This window comes from Capra hircus, chromosome 1 (assembly GCF_001704415.2).
Source record: "Capra hircus breed San Clemente chromosome 1, ASM170441v1, whole genome shotgun sequence".
NCBI lineage: Eukaryota > Metazoa > Chordata > Mammalia > Artiodactyla > Bovidae > Capra > Capra hircus.
The window spans coordinates 136,479,430-136,499,873 of record NC_030808.1 but is presented as its reverse complement, the minus strand read 5'-3'; the positions used below and the strand labels follow the sequence as shown (position 1 = coordinate 136,499,873).

General features: G+C 36.0%; 1 protein-coding gene across 2 annotated transcripts in view; it reads right to left on the bottom strand.

Moving 5' to 3' along the window:
• Positions 1 to 20,444, bottom strand: part of NPHP3 (nephrocystin 3) — a 54,243-nt gene that overhangs the window by 4,068 nt on the left and 29,731 nt on the right. For both annotated transcript variants that reach the window (XM_018051255.1, XM_005675605.3), the window contains exons 14-23: positions 19,014 to 19,116; positions 18,491 to 18,573; positions 16,687 to 16,825; positions 14,657 to 14,821; positions 7,101 to 7,195; positions 6,364 to 6,486; positions 4,593 to 4,782; positions 4,193 to 4,434; positions 2,850 to 2,925; positions 1,043 to 1,170 (exon numbers count right to left, since the gene is read on the bottom strand). In XM_018051255.1, coding sequence (XP_017906744.1) covers positions 1,043 to 1,170; positions 2,850 to 2,925; positions 4,193 to 4,434; positions 4,593 to 4,782; positions 6,364 to 6,486; positions 7,101 to 7,195; positions 14,657 to 14,821; positions 16,687 to 16,825; positions 18,491 to 18,573; positions 19,014 to 19,116 — 1,344 coding nt within the window. The remainder of the gene's footprint in view (positions 1 to 1,042; positions 1,171 to 2,849; positions 2,926 to 4,192; positions 4,435 to 4,592; positions 4,783 to 6,363; positions 6,487 to 7,100; positions 7,196 to 14,656; positions 14,822 to 16,686; positions 16,826 to 18,490; positions 18,574 to 19,013; positions 19,117 to 20,444) is intronic.

The window sequence follows — 20,444 nt, the reverse complement described above, 5'->3', positions numbered from 1 at the left end:
AAGTATCTGGATAATTGTCTCAGTTCTCCACTTCACTTCTCCTAAAAGACAAACTCATAAATAGTTTCCAAAACAAACTTTTTATATCTTAAAAATTACTAAGCCAAACTCAAAGGATTTTGGTATTCTTTCTTTCTCCCTCCCTTTGGAGTTAGTACTAAATCTGGTTGAGTTTTTTTTTGGTATTTTGGCTGCATTGTGCCATGCAAGATGGTTCCCTGACCAGGGGTAGGACCCGGGCCTCTCCAGTAAAAGAGCCAAATAACCACCAGGCTACAAGGGAGCTCCCTAGTACTAAATAAGTTTTAATTAAAGAACCCTTTGTGGGACTTCCCTGATAGTGCAGTGGATAAGAATCCGCCAGCCAGTACAGGGGACACATGTTCAATTCCTGGTCTGGGAAGACTACATATGCCCGTGGGTCAAAACTACTCAGCCTATAATGTAGAGCCTGGGAGCCGCAATGACTGAGCCTGTGTGCTACAACTATTGATGCCCATGTGCCCTAGAGCCCATGCTCTTTAACAAAAGAAGCCACCACTATGAGAAGCCTGAGCACCACAACAAACAGTAGACCTTGCTCCTTTGTGAAGTGGGCTAAATATTTGTATTTTTCTGATATCCAAACTGTCAAGTCTATTATATTTTGCTGACATACGAAGAAGTCCAAAAAACATTCATTTATCATAAAAGAGTCTTTTTGAGTCTACACCCAAATAAATTGAAGAATAAAATTAGCAGCCATCTATATTCTTTTCTTTATTTTCTCTCAGTCCCAAGTTTGTTCTTATGTGAGATCTTTTGTACAATATCTACACAAACTCACTTGTTATAAAATACTAAGGAAACTACAGAATATCTTAGTTACTAAATAAACAATGTGAAAGAAAACAGTGGAGAAAGTGTCATGGTCTTTGTTAAATGTGGCCATGTTCATAAGATATCATACATGAAAAATTCTGTCAGTTTTTTCTAGCTTGGCTTGATAGATGCAAGAGATGAAATGAATACCTGTTTTCAATATGAACAGTATGGTACTCACTCTAGGTTGTTCTGAAGATAGTAGAGCACACCCAGTTCATTGAGGGTCCGAGCATTGTCAGGTGTATCCTTACCTAATGTGAGCTCTTCTAATTGTAGAGTCCGTCTACGTAAAAGGGAAAATCCATACTGGAGAAACACAGAAATTCACAACAATCATCAAGAAAGTGCAATCTCTGATTCTGAAGCAATATACTAGGGTTCTGAAAAAATCCTTTCTCCTTTTGTTTCCTTTAAAGTAGATTACAATTACTTTAAGTATACTCAATTACTCTAATGATTATTAAAAAGTATACAAACTTCCCAGTGACATCACATTCTTAAATTCATTTAAAACTATTTTGTGAAAATGACTATGATATTTTAGCAAAATGAACAGAATCCCTAAATGCATCAAAAAGATTAGGAAACAGAATTAATGTGCATATATTTATTAACCCTATTACTAAACATTTAATACCAAGTACTACTATGGTTTTTCCTGTGGTCATGTATGGATGTGAGAGTTGGACTGTGAAGAAAACTGAGCGCTGAAGAATTGATGCTTTTGAACTGTGGTGTTGGAGAAGACTCTTGAGAGTCCTTGGACTGCAAGGAGATGCAACCAGTCCATTCTAAAGGAGATCAGCCCTGGGATTTCTTTGGAAGGAATGATGCTGAAGCTGAAACTCCAGTACTTTGGCCACCTCATGCAAAGAGTTCACTCATTTGGAAAAGACTCTGATGCTGGGAGGGATTGGGGGCAGGAGGAGAAGAGGACGACAGAGGATGAGATGGCTGGATGGCATCACTGACTCGATGGACGTGAGTCTGAGTGAACTCCGGGAGTTGGTGATGGACAGGGAGGCCTGGCGTGCTGCGATTCATGGGTCGCAGAGTCAGACACGACTGAGTGACTGAACTGAACTGAACTTAAAATTGCACATAGCACTTGCAACTAGTAGACAAGTAAGTCCTGGAAATCAAATGTATAGCATAGGTAATAATGGCAACAATACTGTATTATAATCATCAAACTTGCTAAGAGACTAGATCTTAATTATTCCAATCACAAAAAAGAAATAATTTTGTGATGTGATATTATGGTGTAATCATATTACAATATATAAATGCATCAAATAAATATGTTGTACGTCTTATATTTACACAGTGTTAGATGTGAAATACATTTTAATAAAAAACTGAATATAGCATTTTAAGTTAAAATAAATATGCTATATTTATTTTATCAGCAGCTTAGAAAAATGAAAATTTTTTACACTTAAGGATAATAATTTCTTGGCATTTGAATGTAACATTAAATGTTTACTAAATTTCTTTTATTCTCTTTTCCAGCTCTTTAAAAAATTGAAACAGCTTTTAAGTTCATCTTCTAAAATCTAACCTTTATCATTTTTGTTAATTTTTATTGGAGTATAATTGCTTCACACTAAAATCTAGTCTTTGGATTATATAGTTCTACTTTTTAAAAATTAAAAAGAAAAATTTCCCCAGCTTTATTGAGATATAATTGACATATCAAACTGTGTAAAGTGTACAACATTATGATATGACATATGTATATAGTGTAAAATGATTACCAAAATATATAGTTCCACTTTATAAACATACACTAATTTGTACTTCTCAGTGATACTAATATTTAAACATGTATTTTAAATTAGAAAATATTAATTAGTATTTCCCTAGAAATCAATTTTTAAAGTCAAAAGTTTTTAAATATGTGAGGTTTATGCATCTACATTATGATACGGAGATGTTCTTTTCCTTTTTGTTCAAAATACAACACAAAAGAAATCTCTCATTACCAAGTTGCCTTTTCTCCTTGCAGCTTTCTGACGAATTTTAAACGATTTTTTCCTAAAATGTTCAGCTTGTTCATATCTTAAAAAAAAAAAAAAATAAGTCAAAGGAAAGCAACATATCCAAAGTGTCATACTTCAGTGAAATAAAGCACCAATGTAAAGTCTTTTTTTTGCTAATTAAATACAACATTATTTCTAGAAGTGATAGTCATATGGAATGAAAAATCTTAACCAAAAACTTTCACAAAGCAAAATCTAATAAATCTAGTCCTCCAAGTGGGCTTCCATGGGACTCAGTGGTAAAGAATCTGCCTGCCTATGCATGAGATGCAGGTTCAATCCCTGAGTCAGGAGAAGGGAAATGCATCCCTGGAGAAGGCAATGGCAACCCACTCCAATATTCTTGTCTGGGAAATCCCATGCATAGAGGAGCCTGGCGAGATATAGTCCATGGGGTTACAAAAGACTCAGTCATGACTTAGCAACTAAAAGAACACGTCTTCCAACTAGCTGACATTTAACTATTTTTTAGCTGATTAAACTCAGTTTGAGTTTAAAAGGCAATCTCTAAAATGCAATCCAATTAAATGAAAATTCAAAACTTTAGTTTGCTATATCAACTAATTTTTGGTCACATAGAAATGGGAAATTCACACAAAATCTGTGTGAAACAATATTTTTAGAAGTTAAAAGAAAAAATTCCAATATGTGTCGCTTATGATTGAGCAAAAGAAATGATTTCAGATAGAGAAGAGATATCTTTCAGAGGTTGTATTATACTAGGGATCAAACTTCTGTAAACTGCTAGATAGTAAGCATTTTTGCCTTTGTGGGTTATGTGATTCCTGTTGAAACTAAAAAGCTACTGTTGAAGCATGAAAGCAGCCACAGATAATATGTAAATGAAAAAAAAAAAAAACAACAAAAAACTATGGCTGTGTTCCACTACAACCTTAGGTCCAAAACAGGGGGGGACCTTCTGGACTGGGCATGTGGGTGATGGTTTGCTGTCCCCTGTATTAGTAGTACTCAGTATTAGAAAGCCAGTCAGCAAAGGAGCTCATTTGCACATCCAGCTCTATGACTCCAAAGTCCATGCTCTGTCCCCCACAGAGATGAACCTTGTCCTTGAAACAGAGATGAACCTTGCAGTTCTAATTTTGTTTACCCCATGAAGACCCAGACAAAGAATAATATTTGAATATGGTGGATTCAAAAGAATATAGGATAAGGAAAGTACAGGATAAAGAAAAGTACACAGCCACAAAACAATGCCTCCCACATAAGTACATTAAGAACACTAATTCCCTGTCAAAAAACCAGAGCATTACTAATTGAAATCTTACTTATCTTGTTTCTGGTACAAAGTTGCAAGTGCCTCAAGCTCGCGAGCAATATGTGGATGGTCTGAACCGTAGGCATTTTCTGAGATTTCCAACGCCTGTTTATACAGTTGTTCTGCATTGCCAAACTTCTTCCACTGTACATACACACTTGCGAGTTGGTGGAGAGACTGGGCTACTTGTGGGTGATCTGGATCTAAAGCTGTTTCTCGAATTTCCAGAGACCTCTGCAAAGGCACAACAGCCTGGGGAAGAAAAAGGTTAAAGACCAATTAATGTGAGTGAAATCCTATAAGATTTGCGATCTGGTTAGCACAACAAATGAAAGCTACATCAATTCCTAGGAAGGAAAAAAGAGTAAACATGAAGACCCACACAGTCTCTAACTCCCTGCTGAAGTTACCTGACTGAGAAGGCCTAGATCCTTGAGAAATCGCCCCAGGGTTTCATAAAGGTCAGCTAAGCAAACCATGCTCTCTTCGCCTTCACAGTTTTTCTCATACTGCTTCAGTGAATCAAAGTATTCTGCTGCCATTGCGATTTTGTCTTTGCCAACAAACTGCCAATAACTCAGCAACTCAGCAAAATGTCCTCTGTTTCAACAAATAACAGTGATATAATGAAAAAGAAATGTTAAACCCCACTACTGAGTGAAGATGCCACAAATTCATATCAAGCTACTGACAGTGTATTAGGAGGCCAGTCCAGTGTAGTGAGGTAAAGGTGTAAACTGGGCCTGCCATCTGAGTCCACAGCGCTCTAGCTGTGTTCTCTCCTACCTCATCATTCTCGACTGCAGAAGGAGCACCCCGACATCACCTGCCTCAAGTGTTGCTTTAAGGAGATCATAGCATGTAGCAAGTACTCCACAGTGCTGGCTGATACCATGAATACCATTATGGTTACTCACCAATGGAACCCTATCAGAATCCTGTTTAGATTTTTTACGATATGCAGTCAACGGCTGAGGTCACCCCAAAATTATTTTAAATGATGGAAATACGAACAGAAGAAACAAAGCACAGGCAAGCTGTCAGAATACCTGCTTCGTATTTTCATCAAGGAATGGAATGATAAAAGTAAGCTTATTCATCTGTAGATGGTATTAAGTAGGATGGAGAGCTGTTAAACTAAAGGATGAATCTCATTTCAAATCATGAGAAACTGGATGAAGATCAGAAATAATTTATGAGCTGCAACAAAGAAATTTGAGAGAGATCATTAAGGAACAAAACAAATCATGCAGCTAAGTTATGAGAAGTGTCTAAATTTCTAGGTGAGACGGAGGTGGGACTTAGAGGTCAGAAGGTTGGCTCATAAAAAGGTGATTCTGCAAAAGGCAAATTCAGACACGCCAGGAGATACCAATGAGACATAAAGGATTTCCCTTAGCCAGTGGCTAAGACTTGGTGCTTCCACTGCATGGGGTGTGGGTTTGACCTCTGGTACGAGAAATAAGATCCCACATGCCACATGGTACAGCCAAAAAGATAGAATAAAAACTTTAAAAAGATTATTATAAGAAAAGGGTAATCCTTTCTTTAAATTCTGACACCAGTCAGATCCTATGAAGAGCCCAAAGTCTAGTTTGAAGGCTATACTTTAAAATACTTGGATGCCCTAAGAGGTAGACATCATGAACCACCTCTCTGGGTGGTCTGGATTTAAACCTGCTTCAGTGAAAGATTAAGATACAAAGCTATCTCAAGAGCATTCCAGCTCTGATTTTATAAAAACAATACTCTTATCTTTTTTGTTTGGGCTTCCGTGGTGGCACAGACAGTAAAGAATCTGCCTGTAATGTGGGAGATTTTGGTTTAATCCCTGGGTTGGGAAGATCCCCTGGAAAAAGGCACAGCAACCCACTTCAGTATTCTTGCCTGGGAATGCCCATGGACAGAGGAGCCTGGCGGGCTACAGTCCATGAGGTTGCAAAGAGTCAGACATGACTGAGTGACTAAGCACAGCACAGCATCTTTTTTGTTTACGTCTTGGGAAAAGTAGACATGGCAATTTGCAAACTGTTTAAAATTTCTCCCATATTGTTTTATACTACGGTTACCACTGAAAGTGGACTAATTTTTAAATGAAGAATGCCATTTTCCCCTGTTACACAGAACAACTGTTTGAATCTGTTTTTCTGGGGAAAGATGTCCTACAAATAAGTTTTTTACCTTTTATAGAGGTTTTGAGACACAAAGAGGTTAAGAAGACAGTCATGCAGCTTCTGTTTACTTCCCTGCTGCTGGAAAAGCCAAGGTAGTTCATCTGCACTCCTCCAAGTCACTCGGTCCTGACTATTAGAAGAGAAGGGACAACATTCAATAGTACTGTCCCACAGTGAGACTGCTTCAGAAGACTACTAGCAAATGTTAGAGGAGGAGATACATATTTGATATATATCCTATCCCTGACTCAATGAATACTGAGAAAATTAGGTAAAAATCAGAAACTTTATGAACCTAACTATGGAAATAAAGCGATATTCAGGACCACTGATCAAACTCTATAGGTATTTTCCTATACCTATAGAGTAGGCATTGAACTATTAAAAAAACCATCAATGGACACAAAGTGAATTATCAAAAAAACCCCATCAATGGACACAACTGTACACACCCAGGTATTTACAGACATACACATATTTTTTTAACTACTTAAACTATTTAACTAGAATAAAATAAAAATGATAAAATGATCCTGCATTGATTTCACTTAAATCTTTAGCATAATATTAAAAGACTGACTTGCATAATTATATTTTGTTCTTTTGGCATTAACAGGAGAGAACTTAACCTTTAAAATAATAAGCAAATTTTTATAATAAGTTATTCTAAGAAGGAAAAAATAAGGACACAGAGGTATAGTGTGTTGCAGAAGCTAAGAACAACAAAATGGACGTTTATAATACCTTAGCTGCATGGTAAAATAGTTGGTTAGCTTTTGTCTATATGAAGCAATAATGGTGGGGCCTTCCATGTATTCTAGTCTCACTGTTTCCCAAGCCTATGGAGAAAAAGAAAAAATATCACAGTCTATTTTCTGTAAGTCACTGTATGTCTGACAATGAATTTTTAAAATGAAATTTATAATTATTTCAATTTATAGTTGTAGAATAGAAATAGCATTAAATATTTAAAAATTCAGTATGTATTTATGTGACAACTGACAGAATTCTTGTTAGAACTCAAAATATAATACAATTCAAACTTTTAGTGAATACATTAAAAATCTGAAATGTGAACTGCAAAAGTACTAAAAACAGCAAACTATATTTAATTGATGTATTAATACTACAAAGGAGAAAGATAAGCTTGTGAAATTACAAATATTCTACACCTACATATAACACGGCATACTCAAATGAAAGAATTTATTTACATTAGATTACATATATAAATTAACCATGGCAATGAAGGGCTTCCCAGGTGGCATTAGTGGTAAAGAACCTGCCTGCTAATGCTAGAGACTTACGAGATGCGGGTTCAAGGGAAGATACCCTGGAGAAGGGGATGGCAACTCATCCCTGTATTCTTGCCTGGAAAATTCCATGGACAGAGGGGTCTGGTGGGCTACAGTCCAGGGGGTTGTAAAGAATTGGACAGGACTGAACACACACACATGTGCTCAATCCTAGAGAATGTTTCAGGTGCACTTGAACAGAATGTCTATTCTGCTATTTTTGATGTTCAGTTCAATTCAGTTCAGTCACTCAGTCGTGTCCAACTCTTTGCGATCCCATGAATCACAGCACGCCAGGCCTCCCTGTCCATCACCATCTCCCGGAGGTCACTCAGACTCATGTCCATTGAGTCCGTGATGCCATCCAGCCATCCCATCCTCGGTCGTCCCCTTCTCCTACTGCCCCCAATTCCTCCCAGCATCAGAGTCTTTTCCAATGAGTTAACTCTTTGCATGAGGTGGCCAAAGTATTGGAGTTTCAGCTTCAGCATCATTCCCTCCAAAGAAATCCCAGGGTTGATCTCCTTCAAAATGGACTGGTTGGATCTCCTTGCAGTCCAAGGGACTCTCAAGAGTCTTCTCCAACACCAGAGTCCAATAGCATCAATTCTTCGGCGCTCAGTTTTCTTCACAGTCCAACCCTCACATCCATACATGACCACAGGAAAAACCATAGCCTTGACTAGACGGACCTTAGTCGGCAAAGTAATGTCCCTGCTTTTGAATAGGCTATCTAGGTCGGTCATAACTTTTCTTCCAAGGAGTAAGCAGTCACCAACTGCAGTGATTTTGGAGCCCCCCAAAATAAAGTCTGACACTGTTTCTACTGTTTCCCCATCTATTTCCCATGAAGTGATGGGACCAGATGCCATGATCTTCGTTTTCTGAATGTTGAGCTTTAAGCCAACTTTTTCACTCTCCTCTTTCACTTTCATCAAGAGGCTTTTTAGCTCCTCTTCACTTTCTGCCATAAGGGTGGTGTCATCTGCATATCTGAGGTTATTGATATTTCTCCCGGCAATCTTGATTCCAGCTTGTGTTTCTTCCAGTCCAGCATTTCTCATGATGTACTCTGCATATAAGTTAAATAAGCAGGGTGACAATATACCGCCTTGACGTACTCCTTTTCCTATTTGGAACCAGTCTGTTGTTCCATGTCCAGTTCTAACTGTTGCTTCCTGACCTGCATACAGGTTTCTCAAGAGGCAGTTTAGGTAGTCCAGTATTCCCATCTCTTTCAGAATTTTCCACAGTTTATTGTGATCCACACAATCAAAGGCTTTGGCATAGTCAATAAAGCAGAAATAGATGTTTTTCTGGAACTCTCTTGCTTTTTCCATGATCCAGCGGATGTTGGCAATTTGATCTCTGGTTCCTCTGCCTTTTCTAAAACCAGCTTGAACATCAGGAAATTCAAGACATTACATTTTTGATGTAATGTCTTGAAAATATCAACTAAGTCTAACTATTATATTGTATCATTTTGGCTGTCTGTTGCTTTACTGATTTTCTGTCTCAAAGATCTGTTCATTGATGTGAGTCAAGTGTTAAAGTCTCCTACTATTATTGTATTCCCATCAATTTATCCCTTTATGTCTGTTAGTATTTGTTTTATGTATTTAGTTGCTTCTATATTGACTGAATATATGTTGATGAGTGTACTATCATCTCCTTGTATTGATCCTTTTAGCATAATATAGTATCCTTCTTTATCTCTCTTTATAACCATTGACTTAAAGTCTATTTTGTCTGATATGAATATTGTAACCCCTGCTTTCTTGTCATTTCCATTTGCTTGAAATGGTTTTTTCCATCCTCTCACTTTCAATCTACGTGTATCATATGCCCTAAAATGAGTCTCTTGTAGGCAGCATATTCTATACTCTTTTTTTTTTATCCTTTCTGCGACTATGTGTCTTCTGATTTGAGCGTCTGGTCCATTGACATTTAAAGTAATTATTAATAGAAATGTATTTATTATTATTTTAAATCATGTTTGTCCATGATTTTATATTTCTTCTTTGTTCCTTTCTTTTTCTTTTTCCTTTTGTGGTTTGATGATTTTCTTTTGCATTATGCTTATTTTCTCTTCTTTTTGGTTTTTGTAAACCTATTATATGTTTTTGATTTGTGGTTACCCTATGTTTCATGTATGCTAGCCCCTTTCCTATATCTGCTTGCCTTAGACTGGTAGTTATACAGCTCAAACACATTCTAGGGAAAAAAAGTCTACATTTTCTTATGCTTGTCCCCCACATTTTATGATCTTAATGTCCTCTTTTATATCTTTATGTTTGTCCTTTTGCTGTTTGTTGTGGTTATTACCACTTTCACAGAAATTTTTAAATATCTGTGTACCCGGTGGTTCAGTGGTAAATTTGCCTGCCAATGCATAAGACGCAGGTTCAATCCCTGGGTTGGGAAGATCCCCTGGAGAAGGAAATGGCAACCCACTCCAGTACTCTTGCCTGGGAAATCCATGGACAGAGGAGCCTGGCGGGCTACAGTCAATGAGATCGCAGAAGAGTTGGACATGACTTTGTGACTAACTAACAAACCAGCTTAGTTAAATGATTTACTTTCCAACTGTGGTTTTCTCTTCCCTATTGATTCTTACTTCTCTCCTATTTAGATAAGACCTTTCAATATTTCCTTTAGGATGGGTTTAGTATTGTTGTTTTTTTTTTTTAAGTGTTTGCCCATCTGAAAAGTTCTAAATGATAATCTTGGAGGGTAGAGTATCCTAGGTTACAGATTTTTCTGTTTTAGGACTTTGAATATATTTTGTCATTCTATTCTGGCCTATAATGTTTCTGTAGAGAAATCAGCTGATAGCCTTATGGGGATTCCCTTATAATTAACTCTGTTTTTCTCTTGCTTCCTTTAGTATCTTCTCTTTATATTTTGTTGTTATTCAATTGCTAAGTCATGTCTGACTCTGCGACCACATGAACTGCAGCAATCCAGGCTTCTCTATCCCTCACTATTTCCCAGAGTTTGTTCAAACTTATATCCATTGAGTCAGTGATGCCATCCAACCAACTCATTCTCTGTCACCCCTTATTCTCTAGCCCTCTTTATGTTTAACTTTTGCCATTTTTTATTATAGTATGTATTGATATAGGTCTGTTTGGGTTTATCTTGTTTGGGGCCTTCTGTGCCTCCTGTACACAGGAGGATATGTTTCTTTCTTTAGGTTTGGGAAATTTTCAGGCATAATTTGTTCAAATATATTTTCAATCCCCCTTCTCTCTTTCTTCTCCTTCTGGGATCCCTACTATGTATAGACTGACATGCTTTTATAGTATCCCATAGGTCTCTTATATTGCTTTTTTTAAAAATTCATTTGGTTTTCTGTCTGCTGTTCTGATAGGGTGATTTCCATTATTCTATCTTCCAGATCACTTATTCATTCTTCTGCATTATTTATTCTGCTATTCATTGCCTTTAGCTCAGCTTTCATTTCAGCAAGTGAATTTTCTAATTTTTCTTGGCTCCTCCTTCTAGTTTCTAGTCTCTTTGTACAGTAGCCTTCATTACTATGAATAGTCCTTTTTAATTCCTTCAGTATTTTCATTATCTTGTTGTTTCAGTGTCTATTAGATTGAAGAAGTCTGTCTCATTTAACGAGAATTCTCTTGATCTTTTATTTGGGAGTGGTTCCTCTGCTTCGTTTTACTTATATTTCTCTTACTCTATGGATTTAGGAAAAACAGTTATCTACTGTGGTCTTGGAGGACCATTTTTATGTCAGAGCATCCCTGTGTAGCCTGTGTGGACTTAACGTTTTTTGGTATGCGGGCCATAAGAGAATACTAGGAACAATTATAGGTCAACAAATTCAGCAACTTAGAAGAAATGGACAACTTTCTAGAAACATACAATCCAGCAAAACTGAGTCAAGAAGAAATAAATAACTTGAATGGACCAATAACTAGAAGTAAAATAGAATCTGTAATTTATAAACTCCTTACAAACAAAAGTCCAAGGCCAGATGGCTTCACAAGCGAATTCTACCAAACATACAAGGAAGAACTTATACCAGTCTTTTCTAAACTCTTCTAAAAGACTGAAGAGAAAGGTACATTCCCAAAGAAACTCTATGAAGCCACCATCACCTTGATACCACAACAGACACTTCTGAAAAAGAAAATTATAGGCCATCTTTGATGAATATAGTTGCAAAAATTCTTAACAACATATTAACAAACCTAATTCAATGACACATAAAGATCATACACCACCACAACCAAGGTGGATTCATCCCAGAGTCATAAGGATGATTTAATATATGCAAATTAATTAATGTGATATACCACAGCAACAAAGAAAAGACAACACATGATCATCTCAATAAAGGCAGAAAAAGCATTTGAGAAAAGTCAATAAAAAAAAGAAGAAAATTCAATATCCGTCTATGATTAAAAACTCTTACCAAAGTCGATTCAAAGGGAACATATCTTAGCATAATAAAAGCTATTTATTACAGGCCCACAGCCAGTATAATACTCAATGGTGAAAAGATGAAAGCCTTCTCACTAAAATCTGGAAGAAGACAAAGATGCCCACTCTCCCCACTTCTCTTCAATATAGTATTTGAAGTCCTAGTCACAGCAATCAGACCAAAAAAAAAGTAAAAGGTATTCAAATTGGTAGGGAAGAGTTAAAATTGTCATTATATGCAGATGACATGATACTGCATATAGAAAACTTTAAAGACTCCACACAAAAACTACTAGAACAGATCAATGATTTCAGGAAGATAGTAGGATATAAGATTAACATAAAGAAATCAGTTGTATTTCTTTACACTAACAATGAAATATTAGAGAATGTAAAAAAGTATTCCTTTTAAAGTCATAGCAAAAAATTTACTTAGGAGTAAACCTTACCAAGGAGGTGAAAGACTTATATCCTGAGAGCTATAAAACATTAATAAAGGAAACAATATGATTCAAAAAAAATAGAAGATATCCCATGCTCTTGGATTGGAAGAATTAATATTGTTAAAATGGACATACCACCCAAAGCAAACTATAGATTTAATGTGATCTCTACCAAATTACCCATGACATTTTTCACAAAACTAGAACAAATGATCCGAAAATTTATATGGAACCATAAAAAGAAACAGAATTGACAAAGCAATCCTTAGGAAAAAGAACAAAGCAGGAGGCATAACCCCCCAAGACTTCAGACACAACTACAAAGCTACAGCAATCAAAACAGCATGATATTGGCACAAAAACAGACCTATGGATCAATGGAATGAACTAGCCAAGAAAAACCCACATACCTACTATCAATTAATTTTCGACAAAGGAAGCAAGAAAATACAATGGAGAAAAGACAGTCTCTTCAGCAAGTGGTGTTAGCAAAGCTGTACAGGTGCATGTAAATCACTGAAGTTAGAACACATCTCTCACCATACACAAAAACAAACTCAAAATGACTTAAAGACTTAAATATAAGACATGACACCATAAAACTCATAGACCAGAACATAGGCAAAACATTCTCTGACATAATTGTAATAATGTTTTCTTAGGTCAGTCTCCCAAGGCAATAGAAATAAAAGCAAAACTAAACCAACAGGGCTTAATCAAATTTATAAGCTTCTGTACAGCAAAGGAAATCATAAACAAACAAACAAAGGGAGAACATATTTGCAAATGATGTGACCAACAGAGGTTTAGTTTCCAAATATACCAACAGCTCATACAACTCAATAACAAAAAACCAAACAACCCAATCAAGAAATGAGCAGAAGACCTAAGTAGATATATCTCCAAAGACATACAGATGGTGAATAGGCATATGACAAGATACTCATTATTGCTAATTTTTAGAGAAATGTAAATCGAAACTACAGTGAGGTACCATCTCACACCAGTCAGAATGGCCATCATTAAAGTCTACAAATAACAAATGTTGGAGAGGGTGTAGAGAAAAGGGAACCCTCCTATAGTGCTAGTAGGGATGTAAGCTGGTACAGCCACTATGGAAAACAGCATGGAGGTTTCTTAAAAAATTAAAAATAGAGTAATCATAAGATCTGGCAATTCCACTGTTAGCATTTATCCTGAAAAAACTGTAATTCAAAAAGATACATGCACTTCCGTGTTCATGGTAGTTCTCTTTACAATAGCCAAGACATGGAAAAAACCTAAATGTCCATCAATAGGAGAATGGATAAGAAATACATGGTACATATATGCAATGGAATATTTATTCTGCCATAAATAAAAGAATGAAAATGCAGCATGGATGGACCTAGTGATTTTCATACTAAGCGAAGTCAGAAAGAGACAAACTGTGATTACCACTTATATGTGGAATCTAAAATATGACACAAATGAACATATCTATGAAACAGAATCACAGACATAGAAAACAAATTTGTGTTTTCCAAGGGAAAGGGGTAGTTGGGAAGGGAAGGATTGGGAATTTGGGATTAACAGATGCAAATTATGCGGTACAAAAAAAGAGTTATATTAGTCTTTATTTACTAGGTGCTAGAAATCATGTTTAGGACTTCACCAGGACCAATTAATTATTCACCATTTCAATTAATTATCTTCACAACCCCTGAGGTAAGCTGAAAACATCTGCCCAAGGCTCAGAGAACTTGCCCAGGGTTACATTAAGCTGTAAAGAGCTGGGCTGTGAACTGAGGCAGAGTGACAGAACCCAAGTTCTTAAACCATGTATAATATACCAACAATACAATGAAACATAAAATTGAAAAAACATTTTTCTCTTTCAGAAAAAACTACTTTTTAAAGTAATAGCCATTTCATAAAGGTATTTACTTCATAAGAATACTAGCCAAATTTTATATCTAACCTAAAATTACTAGAAAAATATCTGTAATGCCAAATGAGATTTCAATTTTGTCTTTTAATTGAAATATTTGAAATAATATGGCATTATACAGCATAATACATATGCGATGATATGTAGACATTTCAATAAGTGAAAAAACCTTACTAAGATAACATTTACCTGTAGATGTTGAAACTTAAGCAAACCGCAACCATAAGTCAACAAACACATTTTGTGTAAACTGTGAATAAGGGAGGTCAAGACAGTCCAGGACATCTCAGGATAGAGTTCCATCAATTCTGACTCATTCACACCATTGTGACTAATATTTACAAGGCAGAGAATCTAGGTAGATAAAATAAATTAACAGTAATTATACAGTACCTCTATTGTTAACTAATAGCCATTAAAATGTCCATAATTCTTTTAAGCTTATTAACTTATTCAAATTTATCATTCAAGTGATTTAATAAACCAAGAAACAGATTTCTTAGAACACACTTTCCAAAAGACACTAATCAAGAATAAGACAGTGTACATATAAAATGTAGCGTGCCAAAGATAACATACATATAGAAAAAGTTTAGTGAAATTAAAACTGCAGGAAATGTATTATTAAAACTAATGACAGAGTTCCAATTCTGGGAAGATGGGGGAAGCAAACAACCCTCTTAGTACAAATGCTTCTTAATATCAGATAACAACAAGTAACAAAACATTTCTAAAATCATAATTGAACCTTCAGAAAAGAAAGGGAAATCCCCCAAGTATCCCAAATGGTAAACTGAAAATTTAGATAGATAAATAGCAGAACAAGAAGACAAGGAAGGAAGCTTATGGGCTCAGAGGTGGAAAGAAAAGTCCGACTACAGGAACCCTCCAAGCTGAGAAATAAACACAAAAATGGATCCAGGTTAAAACTATAAGGGCTCAGCAAGGTTGTTAGTGAATTTCCAAAAACTAAGTTGAATAACCAGCAACAAAAAAAAGTTTTACAAGTTATTTTAACTACTACAGAGTTATTAGAAACAAATTTTAACAAAAGATGTTCAAAACTTTTATGGGAAAGAAGATAAAATGTTATTTGAAAATCATTCAAGACGATGACTAAATAAATGGAGAACTATCTAGCTTTTCATGAAGGAGAAGATATAAGATAATTTTCCCTAAATTCGCCTCTAAATTCAGTGCAATTCCAATTAAAATTGCATACTGAATTTCCGCGGCACTTGCTGAGCCAGCTCTAAAGATACACATGGGAAATGAGCAAAGACAACTATGAAAAATATTAAGAGGGGGTTTGCCCAATGAAATATCAAAGCTTACTTTCAAGTTCTAATAGTTAAGACAGTGGTATTGATAAAGAATAGTAAATTGGAACAGAAGAGCCTAGAAACAGACTCATGTTTATATATGAGCTTGATACCTGAGAGGTGGCATTCCAAATCAGTAGAAAAGATATATAAAGTAAAATGAACAATTAACTAGCTATATTTTAAAAGATTAAGAATTAGGCTCCTGGGAATTCCCTGCAGTATCCCAGGTTCAATTCCTGGTCAGGGAACTAAGATCCTATAAGCTGTGCAGCGTGGCAAAAAAAAAAAAGTAGATTCCTTCCTCACACAATAAATAAAAATATGTAATGTGCATTAAGGACTTATACATGAAGAACAAAATTATAAAATATTTTGAAGGGAAAAATATCAAATCATTTTTATGACAGCAAAGGATAAAAAAAAAAAAGATAAACAGGCATAAACCATAAAAGAAACTGTGGATAAATCTTACTTTATTAAAATAAAACTTTGTATAATGATGTCATAAGGTTAAAACACAAGAACAGGGAAGACATTAATTTGTAAACTCTATAAAAAAGAATTTGTATTCAATATGCAGAACCTTTAAAAACTAACAGATCAACAAGAAAAAGTCAACTCAGTTAAAAAATGGGTAAAGGACCTGACCCAGCAACTCACAGAAGATGAAACAAGAATAGCCAAGAAGCATGAAAAGATGAAAAATCTCCATGATAATCAGGAAAATGAAGATTCCCTGAGATATCACTTCTGGTCATAAGCATGCTATGGCAGTGGGTATAGTGTATGCTTGAAACATATTTAACATTACAGGGATTTACCATTTACTTCAATTCACACACAAATCCAAACATGGCAAAATAATCTTCCCTTTATAAGTTTATTACATTTTACCTGTTTCATTAGTTCTTTATCTGTATCGTTTGCCATGGACTCCTGGATAGATCGCAGAACAAGTCTGTATAATGAAACAGTGTCTTGACACTGGAAACACTGAAGAAGGATTTTATCTAAATTGCCTGCTCTCCCAGCACTGTTGGAATTGAGAACAGATTTAATTTCTTACAATCTGCCAACAACTGAATAATTGGGGGTAAATAAAAACAATGCTCTACTTTATCTTTTTTTATACTGTTCAACTGATGACAACAGGAATTCGATAAAACATGGCCCAGGAAAACGTTAGTTTTATGGGACTGCTAGAATCATCAGAGTTATTTTAGTATACCATTTAATTCAATGCAATAAACATGTGCTGGGAATTAACTATGTATCAAGTAATTACTGCACACGGTGGAACATAAAAACAAGACATGGTACATCTAGATGCGCGCCACCTACATACAGGAAGCAAGAAAATAATTACAAGTAAGTATTATTAGTTAGCCATGCAAACTAACAGAACCAGAATTTGGAAAACATCAGCTTAAAGAAAACAGTAGAAAGGGTTTGTTTTAAAACATTACATATTTACCAGTAGTTTCTTTTTTTAATATGTAAAGAATGGTGAAAAAACAAAAAATCATCCATAGTCCCTCTTAAAAGAGATTACTTCAAAATATACGAAATGCATGACTTAACACTCTTGAATTGTACTCATGCAAGCCACTGTTGTTCTCAGATTCACTGCTACAACTCTGGGGACAGGGGGAGGGGTCAGTGAAAATATCACAGGCAATTCAAAGTTTTGAAAGATTTTTTTCATTTCAAATGTGGTCCTTCAGGTGAGAATGTGGAATTGCGAGACAACAGTACTAGTTTCAGTTTCCCCAATATGAATTGTGCTAGGATTACAACCTACTCTGATGAATACCAAAACAAGTATTAGTCTTTCTCTTTTTTACCTCTGGTTGCAAACAAAGTAAGGTGAGGCTGTCCTGAAGAAGTAAAGGTAGTAAAACTTTCTGCTGCTGCTGCTAAGTCGCTTCAGTCGTGTCGGACTCTGTGCAACCCCATAGACGGAAGACCGCCAGGCTCCCCCATCCCTGGGATTCTCCAGGCAAGAACACTGGAGTGGGTTGCCATTTCCTTCTCCAAAGCGTGAAAGTGAAAAGTGAAAGGGAAGTCGCTCAGTCGTGTCCAACTCTCAGCGAACCCATGGACTGCAGCCCACCAGGCTCCTCCGTCCATGGGATTTTCCAGGCAGGAGTACTGGAGTGGGGTGCCATTGCCTTCTCCAGGTAAAACTCTCTACTGCTTATATAAAGGCACATTACAAATGAATGTCTAAAATAGAAGTCTCCGCTGTAAGATGAAATGTTTATCAGGATGTGGGAACAGAGACAATTAAAAATTCCTACCAATACATCTATCTACTGATATTGAAAGACACCTGAATATCATTTTTTATGCCTCATTTGCCTCCTCACTTTCCCAAAACTACGGGCCTCAAGGTGACAATTTAGAACAAAGATTGCCTTCTTTTGCAGGCCCAAGTTGAGAAAAGGTGAGTGTGATGAAAACCAGATAAATATTTCCAACAAGTTCTGATATTCAAGGGCTAGCAATTTTCAGTCGTCACATTATCATGGATGTCAAGTTACAGCATCACAGTCAAGTCATAGCATCACAGTTAGAACACCAGAATCTTAGTGGCCTGAGAGATTGCCATAATGATCAGTTCTGTTTCACACAGTGAGGAAGCATTCTGCAGCAAACACAAAATTGCTGAAGGTGACATAAAATAACTACCACTTACCGTGCAATCATTTTGCCGAAAAGAGTGACGTAAAGAGCATTGCAGGTTGTAGCAGAACGACAGTGTCGTTCTAGCTTCTTCTCCTGTACCAGTTAACCAAAAAAACAAAACAAAACAAAACAAAAATACAAAACCACCCTGGAATTGAGTGGCCTTTACAACTGAGCCATCAGCAAATGCCCCTGAAGAAATAACACAGTTCCTGCCACCTCATCAGTGGCATCACTGCCGTGCTGTGGTAAACTACAAGTGCTGTCATCATACAAATGCTTTTTCATTTTTAAAATACTGCTTAATATAATACAGTAAAGTAAGCCTTAAGACCAAAGTCTTTTTTATTGCTTGTTCTATATCTTATTAGTTTAAGGGTAAATCCATTTAACAAAGTAATAACTAAATTCCAATTTTCCTTGGAACCACATAGAGTTTCCTATATTGAATTTTAAGTCTCATATAAGGTATTTTTTTTAAATAAAGAAATCTATAGAGAGTAAAAGAGAACAGCAAAATTAAAAATACTTACCTGCTCTTTACTCAATTTAATGTCTACAGAGTGGCATTCTGCAATTATAATAGATTTTGCATCTTTTGGATTTAAAGGGTCAAGATGAAGTGTAGGCCACAGCCTTTTATTTAAAGAAAAAGGAAAAATCAAATTCTTTTCTAATGAAACAACAAAGCTTCCCATAATACAAATCAAAGTCCATTATAAGAATTAATTTTTTATACTACCTTCATAAAATTAATCTCTGTTAAACATAGTAATATTATTTCCTTTATACATGTTATAACATGCATGTCATCACTTTTAGCAATTAATCACAACAAACACTGTTATAAGATAAATGCGCATATATTGACAGTAAACTGGTAAAACATTTCTAGTTCTATGTTCTATACGATCAGTAAAATAACATCAGTATTGGTACCTATGAGGAATAGTGCCAGACATAGTCTTTTACCAAACATTGCTTGTAATTCAGTCAAATTTAATACCCTATAACATCCAGTCTCAGTGAAATGCTGAAATTCTTTGTTGGAGAAGGGAAATCTTATGCTTTTTATAAACCACAAATCTGTGCTTTATACATAAAAAGTGTAAGATTTCCCCTCCCCAGCAAGCTAGTGAAGGTGATGGAATTCCAGCTTAGCTATTTCAAATCCTAAAGGATGGTGCTGTTAAGGTGCTGCACTCAGTATGCCAGCAAATTTGGAAAACTCAGCAATGGCCACAAGACTGAAAAATGTCAGTTTTCACTCCAATCCCAAAGAAAGGCAATGCCAAAGAATGTTCAACCTATTGTACAATTATGCTCATTTCACATGCCAGCAAGATTATGCTCAAAATCCTTCAAGCTAGGCTTCAACAGTATGGGACCAAGAACCTCCAGATGTACAAGCTGGATTTAGAAAGGACAGAGGAATCAGAGATCAAATATCCAACATCCACTGGCTCATAGAAAAAGCAAGAGAGTTCCAGAATAACATCTATTTCTGTTTCATTGACTAGGCTAAAGCCATTGACTGTGTGGATCACAACAAACTGTGGAAAATGTTTAGAGAGATGGGAATACCAGACCATCTTATCTGCCTCCTGAGAAACCTGTATGCAGGTCAAGAAGCAACAGTTAGAACTGAACATGGGACAACAGATTGGTTAAAAATTGGGAAAGGAGTACATCAAGTCTGCATATTGTCACCCAGCTTATTTAACTTATATGCAGAGTACATCATGCAAAATGCCAGGCTGCACGACTCACAAGCCGGAATCAAGATTGCTGGGAGAAATATCAATAACCTCAGATATACAGATGACACCACCCTAATGCAGAGAGCAAAGGGGAACTAAAGAACATCTTGAGGAAGGAGAAAGAGTGATAAAGCTGGCTTAAAACTCAACATTCAAAAAACCAAGATCATAGCATCTGGGCCCATCACTTCACGGCAAACAGCT